Raw genomic sequence first — 13,653 nt, 5'->3', positions numbered from 1 at the left:
CTGTAAGGAGGCGTACCAGGTTTGAATAAATGGCTGCTATCCAACAAAAAAAAAAGTCATATAATCATTTAAGTTGGAAGTGACCCTTACAGGTCATCTAGTCCAGCTTCCCTGCAATCAACAGGGACACATGCAGCTCAATCAGGTTGCCCAGAGCTCCATCCAGCCTAACCTTGGATATTTCCAGGGATGGGGCAGCCACCACCTCTCTGAGCAACCTTGGACTCCATCTTACATTCAGCTGGGATGTAGCGGTCAGAGTGTGAAGAGATCCTGCCATAAGGGCAGTTGGATTAATCACATCGTTCCTACTAACAAGCTCTTCATGGACCAAACAAAAAGCTTCAAATTGCTGCCATGTGGTTAAAATGAAAGGGGTTAACGCAAGGGATCAGAGGGGCTTTTCTCAGCTGATCTTCAGAAAATGCACTGTAGGGCTAAGAGGGGTCTATAAAGGGCACAAGAACAGAGTAAAGCCCGTGTGTACATGGCAGGATTGCATTGGGCACAATCACCCTTGGGAACACCAAACTTAGGTCGGAACATGGAACAGTTTAGGTTGGAAGAGACCTTAAAAATCATCAAGCACCAAGACCCTGCCATGGGCTGGCTGCTACACACTGGATCAGGTTGACCAGGGCCCCATCCAAGCTGGCCTTGAACACCTCCACGCTACGTACCTAAAGGCGCAAATGTAAAGCAAGCGAATAACCACATCGCATCTGTATTTCAACAAGTTATTTTATTGGTCCAGCAACTGCAAAATATACAAATTTCTGAAAGGCAGACCCTGTTTAAGCTGGCACAGCTCGATATCAGGCAATTATTCCAGATGTATATACAGAACAGTTAACAGCAGAGATAACAAAAACAAATCCCAAGTATAACTACCCTTCTTCTCTCTCCAAGCTTTGCAGTATACATTAAATAAATAAACAGCGCTTTGCTATTAAAAAAAAAAAAATCATAAAAATAAATTCAAGTATCACAAAAAAAAAAAAAATACAGGAAAAAATAAAGGAAAAGGGAGGGGGAAAAAATAAAATGTCTGGTGTGGTTCAACAAATCCATTTTGCACCTTCACTCCCTTTGCAGCTGTGGCATCATTGCCTGGGCTTTGGTTGTACAGCCAAAACACAATGGGAAGCATGATGGGATGGGGTGGAGATGACATCCTGCCACCCACTCCCAGCATGAGGATCACTTGGCTACTCATGGGCCAACTTCCCCTCCTGAAGAAGGGGGGAGAAAAAAAGATAAAAATAAAAGCCTACCAACTTCCAAATTTCATCTTCTTACAGGACCAAGACTTCTATTTCCATTAGTTTAAGGTTTAGGTTTATTTCTTGCTTGCAGACTTGTATATATTTGTACGTATGCACACATAGACACGCACTCAAATACACGCTTAACATCTTGTTTACAGGATTGATCACAGGCAGCCAGACATCATGTTTGCGTGTGCCGGCTTATCTTTGGGTAGCAGGAGGAGACAGATCAGCTCCCCAGGAAACAGGCTGAGAAGGCAGCCAAGTCACCTTCCCCCAGCATCTCAAAGGCAGAGAAACCAAAAGGGTTGATATGTCAACCGCACGCGCATGAGTCTGCGTTAAAGCAGTTATCGCAAATTCAAGAAGAAAAAAAGGGGTGAAAAAAAAAAATAAGTGTTTTTTGTTTCATCTGTACAATATACACATATGGACACGCTCATACAGGGCACCACTGGGATGGTTGGATAGAGACCAGTGTAGTCCCTGAGCCTTCCCTGCTGTCGGTACTGCTCCGAGCCTATGCAATGTGTTTTTGTTGCATGGGACTGAAGCACTAGGCACTGTGGTTCACCTTTTCTCATAGGACAAAGGGACCAACCCTCCCTCCCCACCTCCCCATCCCCAGAGAAGCCAAAATAAAATAGTAATTAAAAAAAAGAAACACACACAAGAAAACCTCACAACAGGAAAAGAAAACAACCCTCCCCACAAACCTCTCCACTCCCATCTGCAAGGATGTTGTTTCCTACCCCAGAGGAGGGGAGAAGGCCATAGAAAGGATTAGAAGCAAAGGGCTGCCCATCTCCAACCCTCCGCTGTTGGTGGAGGACCCTGATGACTTGGCCTCCTACCTCCAGTTCAGCTGTGCTTGGGAATGGGGAGATGCTGAACACAAGAGGGAGTTGGGGGGAGGAAAAAAAAAAAACCACAGTTTTGCACAACGCAGTAGTGGTTAATTGCCACAGTCAACTGCTGGCTCACAGCCTGTATTAAAAGGCTCTCATCTCCAACCTCCAGGAGTTGGCCAACAGAGCCCAAGCCAGGACTGTGTCCATTGCCCCCTGCATACACGCACACACACACGCACCCCTTGGAAGCAATAGTGACTACTTTCATGCAGTCCCAGCTTCCCAGCACATACAAAAAATAATTAAAAAACACACTGCCTGTATTCAAGCTTCCCCTGTTAAAGAGGCACAGGTTAAAAAACAAAACAAAACCAAAAGAAATATAGTCATGCTCCTGCCACAAATAAAGTGCAAAAACCAAGCGGTTTCTAAGTATAGACATATACCCACATGCACACACACACACCTGTGTGCATGTATATATATATATTAAAGAAAAAGAACAGCAACAAAAAAAAATGCTCTTCTTAAGACCTTTTTGTCAATACCTGTCCTGCTTCCTGGCCAGGACACCTGCATGTCTGCAAAATGCACCCAGTGCAGCTGCCCACTGACAGCCTGAAGTGATGCGGGGACCCAACCGCCCCATCTCCTCTTTCCTCCAACACAGAGCATCCACAGGATGCCAACATCAGTGTGGTTCCCCTTGATATTACAAGCAGCTCATAGCCAGCTTCACAGCAGCAGACTGATATTCTCTGCAACCTCCCCCTGCTTCGAGATGCATCTATTAACATGAGGGTATTATTATTATTATTGGCTAAAACCAGCCGTTTTCATGTGTTTCAATGAGCTGGGCTGTGCACATGGCAGGCTGTAGGTGGCACAGGACTGCAGCACAGCACATTAAGGGCTTTCTTCCAAAAAAAAAAAAAATTAGTAATACTTATAAAATAATAATAATAACAGGAAAAAAAAAAATCCAAATTCCCCCTCTGTTCCCTCCCTCCCTTCTTGTCCCCATTACTGCTAACCCCGCACCATTCACATATATACACACACTCCACCCAAAGATGGATGGGTACCATTAGTCTATACAAAAAGAGCTCAAAACCGCCTAGAGAAGGAAAAATTAGAACTTGGAAACTCCTGTGCGCTACAAGCGCTTCCCAGCTTGCTACACACTAGCAGGACACCGGAGAGGAGAGTAATGCTGCAGCCTGAAGACCTGGGAGCTCGTCTCCCTCCTCTCCATCGCTCTCCCACCTCTCTCCCCCCTCCAGCAGAGCAGTTTGCAGATGAACAGGCGTGGGTAGAAACAGCCGAGGGTCGACCTCGCCACAAACGGAGGAGACCTGTTTTATAAGCAAGCTTCAGAAATGACGATGGGATGGGAGCTGGTGTCGCTGGTGGCCTCGCGACAGCACTAAGGGACTCACGACGGCTTCTGCGAGTTGTTCATGTTCTGCAACGAGAGGGGAAGGAACATGGTTAGAGTCATGTTTGGAGTATCTTCGCACAGTGAGAAAGGGGTGGGGGCACAACACTATGACAAGGGTCACCACTAAGAAAGCATCTATCTACTACAGAGGGAGAAGACACTGTCCACTCAAGGAGAGAGGTGAGGGAGACATGTTGACTTGCTGCCTGAATCCTTCCCTTGAGCATCACCCATCCACAGGGTGGGAATCTGGCAGGCTTGAAAACCGAGCTGCTCTTTGGTCCATGCAATACAAGGAGACGGGACACCATAAGAGAACAACTAAGCATCTCTCTTGCTTGCCTCAAAGGTGGACAGTGTCCCCACATCTGCTGAGTGGAAGTCACTGTTTGTCCAGCCAGTGCAGTGATTGCCTGGAGGATCTGGCATTGAAACCAACCACCCTCAGTGGTGCTGCTGAAGCCAACGTTCACCTTTAGCATTTCAAGGTTTTTTAGAATGGCTTCAAGCACAGCCCTGGTGCCACCACAGTATCAAGAGACATCCACTAATGCACAGTGAGCAGCAAGGACAACAAATCCAGGGACAACCAGCTGAACACCAGCAGGAACAGCTCCCAGAAGTGATCCTCCTATAGAGGAGATCAGAGAAACCCAAGGAGAGATGACCACAACAAGGACGTTTCTCACATCACAATACTACACAAAAAAAGGCTGGAGGGGAGGTGGGAAGGAGAGGGGAAGGGACTAAGAAACAGCTAGGAAGGCTTTTCAACCTATTTTAATCCTTTACAACCTAAACTGGTCTCTTACAAGCACCAGGAGCCATGGCCATGCTACAAGACAGCACTGTTCTGCAGTAGCTAAAGAGACAGGACAAGGTTTAGGAAAAGCCACGTGCACCCACAGCTATTTACCTTGGAAATATTAGTAAAGAGAAAACTTTGAGAAAGTGACAAACAGGTCGTCTTTATGCATGAAAAAGTGAAAGGGGAGAAGAAGGGAGGGGAGAGGAGAAACTTTTAAGTCGGGTTATTGTTACAGAGTGCACTTTGGATCACAAACCAAGCAAAAGGAAAGGAAACCACATCAGTTCATCCTGCAAACCCAAACCAATCCAGGAGCACACAGCTATGTCCCTGGGCTCTCCAGGTATCCCTTGGATTGGGTCAAGCCCCCACTGGGATGGTTGACTCAGCAATACTGCTGCTGCCAAACACCTCCAGCAGTGCTAACAGGGGAGGGAACCTCCACCTCCCCTGACCCCATATGGGTTGTAGTGGGAGACAGTGAGGATACACAAACAAGGTGACAGAAGTGACAAAAGTGAAGGTCCCTCACAAACCAAATGCTTAGTGACATCTTTTTGGTTCCCTCAAAAGCAAATCCTAAAGTCCCATAGTAGTAGGTGGCAACAGACTCCCAGAACTGGAGAAACCTGAGCTTGCTGCATCCAACCTACACCTGGGAAGCCATCAGCACCTGCTCCAAGAGCTCTTGGTGTAGTGCAACCTGAAGCAGACCTCTAACATTCAACATAAGAGAGGTGGGTTTTTTTTTTGTGTGTCCCAGCCAGCATGCAGTACTTCCTATTGTAACATACTGGGAAAAAGCTGGATGGAGGGATGTACAAAAAGTCACTCTCTAAGCAACCAGACCAGGCAAGAAAAGAAGCATAGGCATGCATGCCATGGCAGGCAGCTCAACACTCACACAGGAGCATCAGCAGGCTCTTCCCAAGCACACCCATCAACAAAGCCAAAGTCTGACTTTTCTACCATCCATTTTTGGGGGAAATGGGAATAAATGTGAAGTCCCCCAGCTGTTACACAGAAGCAAAGCCAGTTTATAGCAACCCTTCCCAACTTGATCTCACAGAATGAAGCAGGACAAGGATGGAGGTGGCCTGATTGCTCTATAAAGGACAGAGACACGTAGGCACTATGCCAGTGGAACTCCCAAATCTCCCTAGTTTTTAAGAAGATATTTGAGCACTCCTTCTCTAATGGTTGATGCTCTCTTTACTCAGTGAGTTAACATGAAATGAGTCCAAAGGCTTCAATTTATCCAGAACCATATTGTCCCTCTTATACAATAATTTAACAGCACTGTCAAAACTTCAGTCAATTCTAAGTAATGCATTAAAGGCTCAAGGCATCTTGCCTACTAGAGCTATATCAAGACATCCTTGTGTCTAATCTGCCTAAGAAAAATGGGCAGGTTAGTCCCAAAATTAACATTTGCAGAACTACAGATGCCTGGATCATCCTACCTCCCAGAAATGCATTTCATTTCCCATACAGGTGATAAAAACCTGCTGGAAGCTGAGGTCAGAACCTTATCTGGAAATCTTCAGTGGCATCACTCAGGCATAACTCAAGTCCCCATGACAGGCAGACCACCTGGGTCCATCACCTATGAAGTGCTACCATGGAAAACTCAAGGAAAATCCAAGAGTATCTTATCTTCTATCTATTCTAAGTAGTATCTTATAACTACTCAATGATAAAGCAGAACTTCAGACAGCATCCTGAAGTAGTAATCTGCTCTGTTTCCCAACAGAATTTGGACACTTAATCAAGATAGGATACTTAAGGGTTAGACAAAGCAACATTCATAGCCTCCTCTTCGTAATTCTTAAGATGCACCCAATTCCCACCCCAACACACAAATATTCAGTCCAAGAAAACCATGCCCCAGCAAGGTTTCACAGCAACAAAACAACCAGTGGGACAGTGAGAAACAAGGGAAGAGGGAGGGAAGAGAATAAGACCCAAGAAGGTACTTACAGGCATGCCTTTCCTAGTAAAGGCTGTAGAGAGACAGAGAGAAGGGAAAGAGAGGTGTCAGTAATGCTGCGTGAGACAGGGCAGGGGACATAGAATAGCAGCAAGGGGCACCTGGACACCAAATAGTACCAGACCCTAAAGCCAGGACAGGGTTTGTTGTAAGACTTGAGCAGCCCAAAGCAAAGCCCCAAAAGCCAAGAAACTGAGCAACTGAACCACTCAGTGCTGTACTGAGTGGAAAGGTTCATGCAAAGCCATGAAGCAGAGCAGTTAGAGAGGAGCCAGGGGGCACATCACACTAATCCTGGGATTAGGGATTGGGGACAACACAGACAAGGCAAAGAAGGAGCAGACAAGACAACAAGACCCAACAAGCAGCACAATATGAGGCTCATGTACCATATACGGTTGCTTCTCTGGTTCCACCCAAGCTCCTTCACTAAGGGATAGGGTTTTTGTTTCCAGAAAACCCACCCTAAGCAAGGTCTCTCCTCCATCTTTTCACAAGCGAATTAAAGAAAAGATAACATACAAGCAACATAGCAGGGCAGGATCAGGTTGGATATTAGGAAACCCTTCTTCTCAGATTGAATGGTGAGGTATTGGAACAGCCTGCCCAGGGAAGTGGTATAGTCACAATCCCTGAAGGCTTCCAAGAGAAGGGCAGATGTTGTACTGAGTAACATGTCTAGAGCAGTCATAGGAACAGGTTCATGGTTGGACTAGCTGATCTTAGTGGTCTTTCCAACTGTAATGATTCTATGAATCCCTGGGTTTTCACCCGGGGCTGCAGAATGCAACTGATACACCGGGCATGGGTGAACACCAAAATTGGCTTCCGCTCAGTTTTGGTCCATTTTGTTTATTCCTCTGGGAATAGAGAACTTCAGGCAGAAATGGGTCCTGACAATAATTTTCTAAGTGGAAGCCCAAGAACATGTGTGTTATTGCAATGCCCAGGTCTACAGTGGAACAAATGCCTTAGGGGAGGGAAGAGTGAGGTAGGCATGAGGCCTTTGGTTTTGCCTGCTTTGCCAACTGGCTCTCACATGGACATGGTTGTGGAGACTCTGACCTGGATGATGCTGGCTTGACATGGGGTTAGACCAGCTGGACCCAAAGGTCCTTTCCAACCCAAACTATTTCACAGTTGTGTGACACAACAATGTCAGATGGGGGACACCAAGGCAAAAGCCTAGACCAGCTGCTTGATTAAATCCACAGCTTCGGGATGACCAAAGGACTAACAGCCACCTATCACTGGCTGCTCCCAAAAACCAACCCAACATGGATAGGGGGACACAGCACCCACGGGAGAAGCGCAGACAGAGCATGTCAGAGCCAGCAGCAGCACAAGATGCGACAAGTGCAAGCCGTTCTCAGCTTCAGGAGCGACAGCAGGAGGACAACAAACAAACAACAAGAATGACAACCAAAAATAAAAATAAATTAAAAAATAAAAAATAAAACAAAATTAAGAGATCAACTAACTTGTCCCGGCATCTGCGTGGGCACTTCCTGAGGAACACAGCCTGGCAGGGTGGAAGAAACAGCCACATGCTCCTCAAAGCTGTTGATGCGAGGCTTTTTGATGGGCTCTGGGCTTGCTAGAGGGGTAACGCTATTACGTCTCATGAGCGGGTTAGGTCCCTTCTTTGCTTCCTGAATTAGAGTGAGACAAAGAAAAAAAAAATAAAGTAAATAAAAAGAAATAAAATAAAAATGAAAAGGGAAGAAGGCGACAGTTATAAAAGGAAAAAAAAAGCAAGTTGTCTCTTTCCTTAAAGCAGCCTCCTCTTTTCCCCCACAATTGCTTTCCATGTGCAAAAGGATTAGCTGGATGCAATGAAATGCTCTGGACACCAAAAAGAGAAACTGATGCAAAATGTTTGAGAACTTAAATATAATTTGCCAAGAAAGGGAGGGAAAAAAATATAAAGAGAGCCCTGAGCTCAGAAACGTTTTTGTCCACACCTGAGCCTTTAATCATGAAAGTAAAACGTGCATTACTACAAAGTATAGCAGTAACCAACAGCCACCACTTGGCACAGAGAGGTGCCCATCGCTCTACTCCTCAAAGCTGGTCCCTCTGACTGTGAAAGCAAGAAGAGGAATGATGAGCGAGCTCGAGTAGATACAAAAGGATGGGGAAGTGGGACAGAGCAGCCAGTGAGGGTCAGCACAGCACCAAGCTCCAACTCAAGGCATGTGGGATGGAGGGCAGCATCTTTGCAGCTGAGCAGAGGAACCCAAGCGCTTTGCACATGCCTCGCTCCATCCTAACTGAGCCCCATAGCCACTCCTGGCAACAGTGATGCAAGGGCATCAACGGCCCTGATGCTATGGGAAAGTGACCAGCTTTTCCTATGCATTGAGGTCAAGGAGAAAGAAAACATGTGGTCCAAAGGGGGATGGATGAGACCACCCAAATCTCAGACAGGACCCATCACAACGAGCTGGAAAGGTTGGAATGCAGGGCTCCCCTTTGAGTGACCATCGAGCTGGCATCCCCTTGCTCTAATGTCTCCTAGTTCTGGCCTCTGAGCTCCTGGTGGAGCACACAGACCTGACTTTATTGAGTTTTTCTCCTCCATGCAAGGGGTCTTCTCCCCTAGTAATCCACCACCCTACATAACAGCACTCTAATAGACTCATAGACACATAAGCATGCCAGGAAAAACTACACAGGCAGGTGCTGGCCAAGCCACCAAGCGTGGATTCTGCCAGCCAGCTGGAAAACCTGAGAGAAGTCACCTTCTCCATCCACAGCTGTATTTCCCTGTTGGGCAACTGGATGACCACGAAGGCTAAAGTCAGAGGCCAACTGACTTCTCCCTGGGTCAGCTTTAAACTAGGTAGCAGGCACATGCATGAGGGTTTTCCAAGGGAAAAGAACTCTATCAGCCACATCTACGCAGAGCAAGAGCCCAACTGATGCACCCAGTCCTCCAATGGCACTTTGAGCATTAGGTTGAGCAATCTCCCCAGACATCCTCCCTGATGGGTTACCACAGGGCAAAAGAAGGGAACACCCAAAGGATGTCTCAGAGGGAAAGAAACACTTACCTCTGGCCGCTCCCTGTGCGTGTTAACAGCTTCAATATTCAGGGAGATGGACTCCACACGGCAGCCTGCAGAAGGAAGCAGAGAGACAGAGGCTGTCAGCAAACCCCAAGGGAAGGTGTTAACAAGGTGCTCCATCCCAGACCTCTGCCTGTGTCCCAGAAGTTTGGGTTTGTGAGGAGCTGCAAGTTGAACACCTCAGCTCATTGATTAAGTAGCATTCCCCACTTACCATAAGCCACTGGGGTCAACTTCAATACTGTGTGAAGAGGACATTTCAGGTAGGGCATTTCATCTGCAGAGAAAGCAAAGCAAGATTAACCCCACTCTTCTCTAAAAACAGGTTCAGAAATCTTCCTCAGCACCTAAACCAACCCCATATCAAAGAGATGCCATACTCCAGGCCCTGCACAGACATAAGCTCATCTCATCTCCTTCAAGCTGTATCCCTCCTCCAACAGGATCCACCTCCTGCCCAGGCACAGGGAGCTCACCTGCACTCTTGTCCAGGAAGTAAGCAAGGAGACAACGCATGACAGCCTGGTGGCAGATCACAAGGACATTCTCTTGTCTCTCCAGCTCCATGATGACTGGTTCCAGGCGCTGCACCAGGTCTTGGTAGGACTGAAACAGAAGAGCAGGGAGATGAGCATAGAGTCAGGAAGACGAAGACCTCAAAAGAAACAATTATCATTGTCTTGGTCTAAGTATTTGATTTCATACCTCTTATTGAATTAAACTAACATAATTACTGATAAAGATGAGTAAATTTAACAGTGCTTCAACTCGGCTACTCTATAACATAGCTACTGATCAGAGGAAGGAAAAAAAAAAACAACATTAATGCCTTAGTTACAGCCCTGAAGAGTTTACTGAGGTAACCTACAACTGCACAGGGGTATTCAGATTACTGCCTCCATTGTCTCAGAACTTGCTTTTCTTTGAGTTTTTAAGCTCTGAAGTATGAATCACCCTGAATATCTCTCAGGTTTTGAAAAGTTTCAAGATCTACCATTTCATATGGAACCATGACAGACACCCAGAAGGAACCCAGGCACCTAGAGTCAACGTCAGTCACTCACAGATACTCTCCTTTAGACCCGCTTTCATTAGACTGAAGATTTATTGTTCCCAAGCATCTACAGACATGATCTTTAATTTGGGACTAAAAATGTCAGTTCACAACCAAAATTACCATCCAGAACTGACATAAGTAACAGCCACATCTCCAAAGTTCTCCTACCTCTCCAGAAGGATAGCGGTAGTAATATTTATCCTGATCACGTAAAGCAAATTCCTCTGGATACTGGTCCCTGATTTCTTCATAAGTCATTTCTTCACACACACCCTGCAAGAAGAAAATAATCATGTGGTTACTGGCCATGTTAAAACGAATTGGTCCACCTAACCCACACACCCTTCTCCAAGGCAACTGTCTTTAATGTGCTGAAGGATTGGATATAGAGCAGTTTCATGAACAAGTCACCTTAACCTACTTATTCAAGCCAACATCTTGAATATTCTGTTTAAGGTAGAGATAAAATCACAAGCCAGATTTTGAGTGCCAGAGCAGGAAAAGTATACAATTCCCCATAGAAGGGAAAGCTCCCTACAGAAGGTGAGACTTAAGACTGAAAAAAAGCCAGCACAATCATCTCCTCCTGCAATCAAAGCTACTTACAGCATCTATTTCATTGAGGGCCTTCCACTGCTCATAGGACAGCTGGAGCGCTTCTGCTGTTTGGATTGTTCTCTTTAGCTGGCTGGTCCAGACTTTGAGATCCTTCAGGTTCTGCTCCTCAACAAACTTTTTAAGTGACAGTGCAAACTGTAGGAAAGAGAAGAGGTTGATTCCTGATCCAAGTGGGATCCCATTCAGCTTCCCAATGAATTTTCCTCCCTGCTTCCTAGTAAACATCCCCTTCTCCAGATCCTTTCTGTCTTCCATGGCAGATGTATTGGCCTTATGTTCTAAGGTGGGGAACTGCCTCACAGATCTGTGATTCCCAAAAAGCTATAATGGAGTATGGGAACAAAGAATGGAAGAGGAGAAAGCTGCAACCTAATGTAATCAAGGAACAGGAGTAGCATCCAAGAAACTGTGTCACAACCTGGACTCTCCTATGACGTGAAATATCCCAGAGCATCCTTAACCAAAGTTCTGTTTATTTGTCAGAGAGTTAACTGATGTTTCATGTAGTCCTTGACAAATCACACCTCAAGTGAGCAGGTCCATTAGGACTTCAAAATGGTAATAGAAAGCCAAAACAGATATTAGCCTTCCATGAACCAGCTCTCTTGACCAGTCCTTGAAGAATCAATTACTAAGCAAACTGAGCTCTTAAATATTATATAAGAGAGTTTTTTGAGGCCATGCTCAAGCCAAAATTTGACAAGCCCTATAGATGAATCTTCAGATCATCCCAGCGGGCACTGATTAAACAGTCAGCCCAATAGATGGCATCTCCTACATCTAAATCCCAGGGAAATATTCCTCTCCTTACCTTCTTGCCCCTGTTGGAGAGGCCTGAGTCACCTCCAATCTTCCCCTTGAGGTTATACTCGCTCTCACCGTGCCGGCAGAGGTAGATGGTGCGTGGCTGCACGTGGATGTTCATTAGGTAGTAAACAATCCTGCTTTGGATGTGATCCTGAACCCTGTTGACCAGGAACCGCCGGCCAACATCGATGACTTTGATGAGAGAAAGCTCCCTAGGGAAAACACAGCAAGGATGAGGGGGTGAGGTGGGTGTCAGTGAGGGAAAGTAGAAAGGAAAACCATCACCCCACAAAACGGCCTTGTGAGGTATCTCAGTCAATATAATCACTCAGCTAAAAGGATTTCCTGCAGGCTATTTTCAACAGGAAGTTGGTAGGTTGCAGCAATTCATGGAGAGCTAAGTAACATGAGTGTAATTAGCTTCCCTCCTTGCAGCAATAAAGAGGATTAAGCCTAGCAAGAAGCACATCCCACCTCAGGACAGCACTGAACTGGTCAAGGATTATCCACACAAAGCACATGGATGTGTCTGTGAGCAGTGGAAAGGCTGAGAGGTGAAACATTACTGACTGGCTGCCCACGTGGCTATACAGGACAGCAAAGGTTGAGCAAGCCTTAGTTGCGTACCCTGGGTTAACCTTGAGCTTGCCTAAACAGCCCCTTCTTTTAACTGGCAGCATGACAAAAGCATCCCAGAAACACTCCAGCCCACCTGCCCATCCCTTTCTTTTATACGTATTTATGCCTAAACTAGATAATCTTTAAGGTCTCTTCCAGTTCAAGACATCTGTGTTCCTATGAACACACCATCAAAACCATTACACGCTCTCTAACACAGGGCTAGAGAAGACAGCATTACATTTTAAAAGAACGAGCATGATTTATAGCGAGCCTTGACCACACATTATTCTAGCACAGTCACGTGTTTGAACACCAAGTGAAATACAGCTCCATACTTCATTACTCCGTTCCCAGGAAACAAAAGACATTCAAAGACAGGCTCTTTGTAAGTCAGAAAAGTTTCTTACCGGTCATAGTCATCAGGGTCAAGAGGCTGGTAACTGGCTTGGTAACAATTGATTCTTTTCATGAAGTCCTCCATGGCATCGGTAGAATTACAGTCCCGGTAATCAGGACTGGACAGTTTTACTTCCTACAACAGGGGAAAGAACACACCAAAAAAAGAGATGTTAGGAAGGTTCCCAAGGAGGCAGAGAAGGCTGCTGCCCTCCCTGTGGCAACAGGTAGAATAGGACTCATATAGTCAGAGCATGCTAATCTCAAAATCCTGTCATGACCCAGCTGCTGGCTGGCTGAGCCATTATACATCCATCACTTATAACATGTGAGTGAACAAGACCAAAAGTTAAAGACAAGGAAAACATATTTGCTATAAACCATTGTGTTACTACATCCTAGAATACGATAGATGTAGACTAGAAGAACTCACAGGGACTAAGTTCTATCTAACTTGCTTTAATACGATGTCTTTCCTGAAGATTTGGGTTTGAGCAGGCGTATTACACATCAGTAACCCCCCAAACAATCCTGACACCAATGGGATAACATCATAGGGCAGCAGCTCCCAGCAGGAACAAATGCCCCTAGACTGGTGCCTATTGTTAAGCCAGTCTTGGGAATGGGGCAAAGGCCCATGAAAAACCCCTGATAGACTCTGGATATCCTGTGACACATTCCCAGACATGGTAAAACAACTTATAAAAGGTAGGCTGGAGATAAGG

The 13,653-nt window shown here is 45.8% G+C and overlaps 1 protein-coding gene across 11 annotated transcripts in view; it reads right to left on the bottom strand.

Annotated features, from left to right (window-relative positions):
* Window positions 1–723: 723 nt before the first annotated feature.
* The window catches only part of PFKFB3 (6-phosphofructo-2-kinase/fructose-2,6-biphosphatase 3), a 36,795-nt gene continuing 23,865 nt past the window's right edge, over window positions 724–13,653 (bottom strand). For 4 of the 11 annotated variants that reach the window (XM_015863984.2, XM_015864144.2, XM_032441099.1 and 1 more), the window contains 11 exons: window positions 12,940–13,064; window positions 11,916–12,123; window positions 11,093–11,239; window positions 10,655–10,759; window positions 9,906–10,035; window positions 9,644–9,706; window positions 9,415–9,479; window positions 7,840–8,010; window positions 6,349–6,371; window positions 4,477–4,527; window positions 3,433–3,584 (listed from right to left, as the gene is read on the bottom strand). In XM_015863984.2, the coding sequence (XP_015719470.1) occupies window positions 3,578–3,584; window positions 4,477–4,527; window positions 6,349–6,371; window positions 7,840–8,010; window positions 9,415–9,479; window positions 9,644–9,706; window positions 9,906–10,035; window positions 10,655–10,759; window positions 11,093–11,239; window positions 11,916–12,123; window positions 12,940–13,064 (1,095 nt within the window). In that variant the 3' untranslated portion in view covers window positions 3,433–3,577. Of the gene's footprint in view, window positions 3,585–4,476; window positions 4,528–6,344; window positions 6,372–7,839; window positions 8,011–9,414; window positions 9,480–9,643; window positions 9,707–9,905; window positions 10,036–10,654; window positions 10,760–11,092; window positions 11,240–11,915; window positions 12,124–12,939; window positions 13,065–13,653 lie in introns of those variants that run through there. The other 7 variants (XM_032441169.1, XM_015863899.1, XM_015864074.2 and 4 more) reach the window with 6 other exon arrangements.

This window comes from Coturnix japonica, chromosome 1 (assembly GCF_001577835.2).
Source record: "Coturnix japonica isolate 7356 chromosome 1, Coturnix japonica 2.1, whole genome shotgun sequence".
In the NCBI taxonomy this organism is placed as follows: Eukaryota; Metazoa; Chordata; class Aves; order Galliformes; family Phasianidae; genus Coturnix; species Coturnix japonica.
The sequence above is the reverse complement of the archived record's forward strand: the minus strand, read 5'-3'. Positions and strand labels throughout refer to the sequence as shown.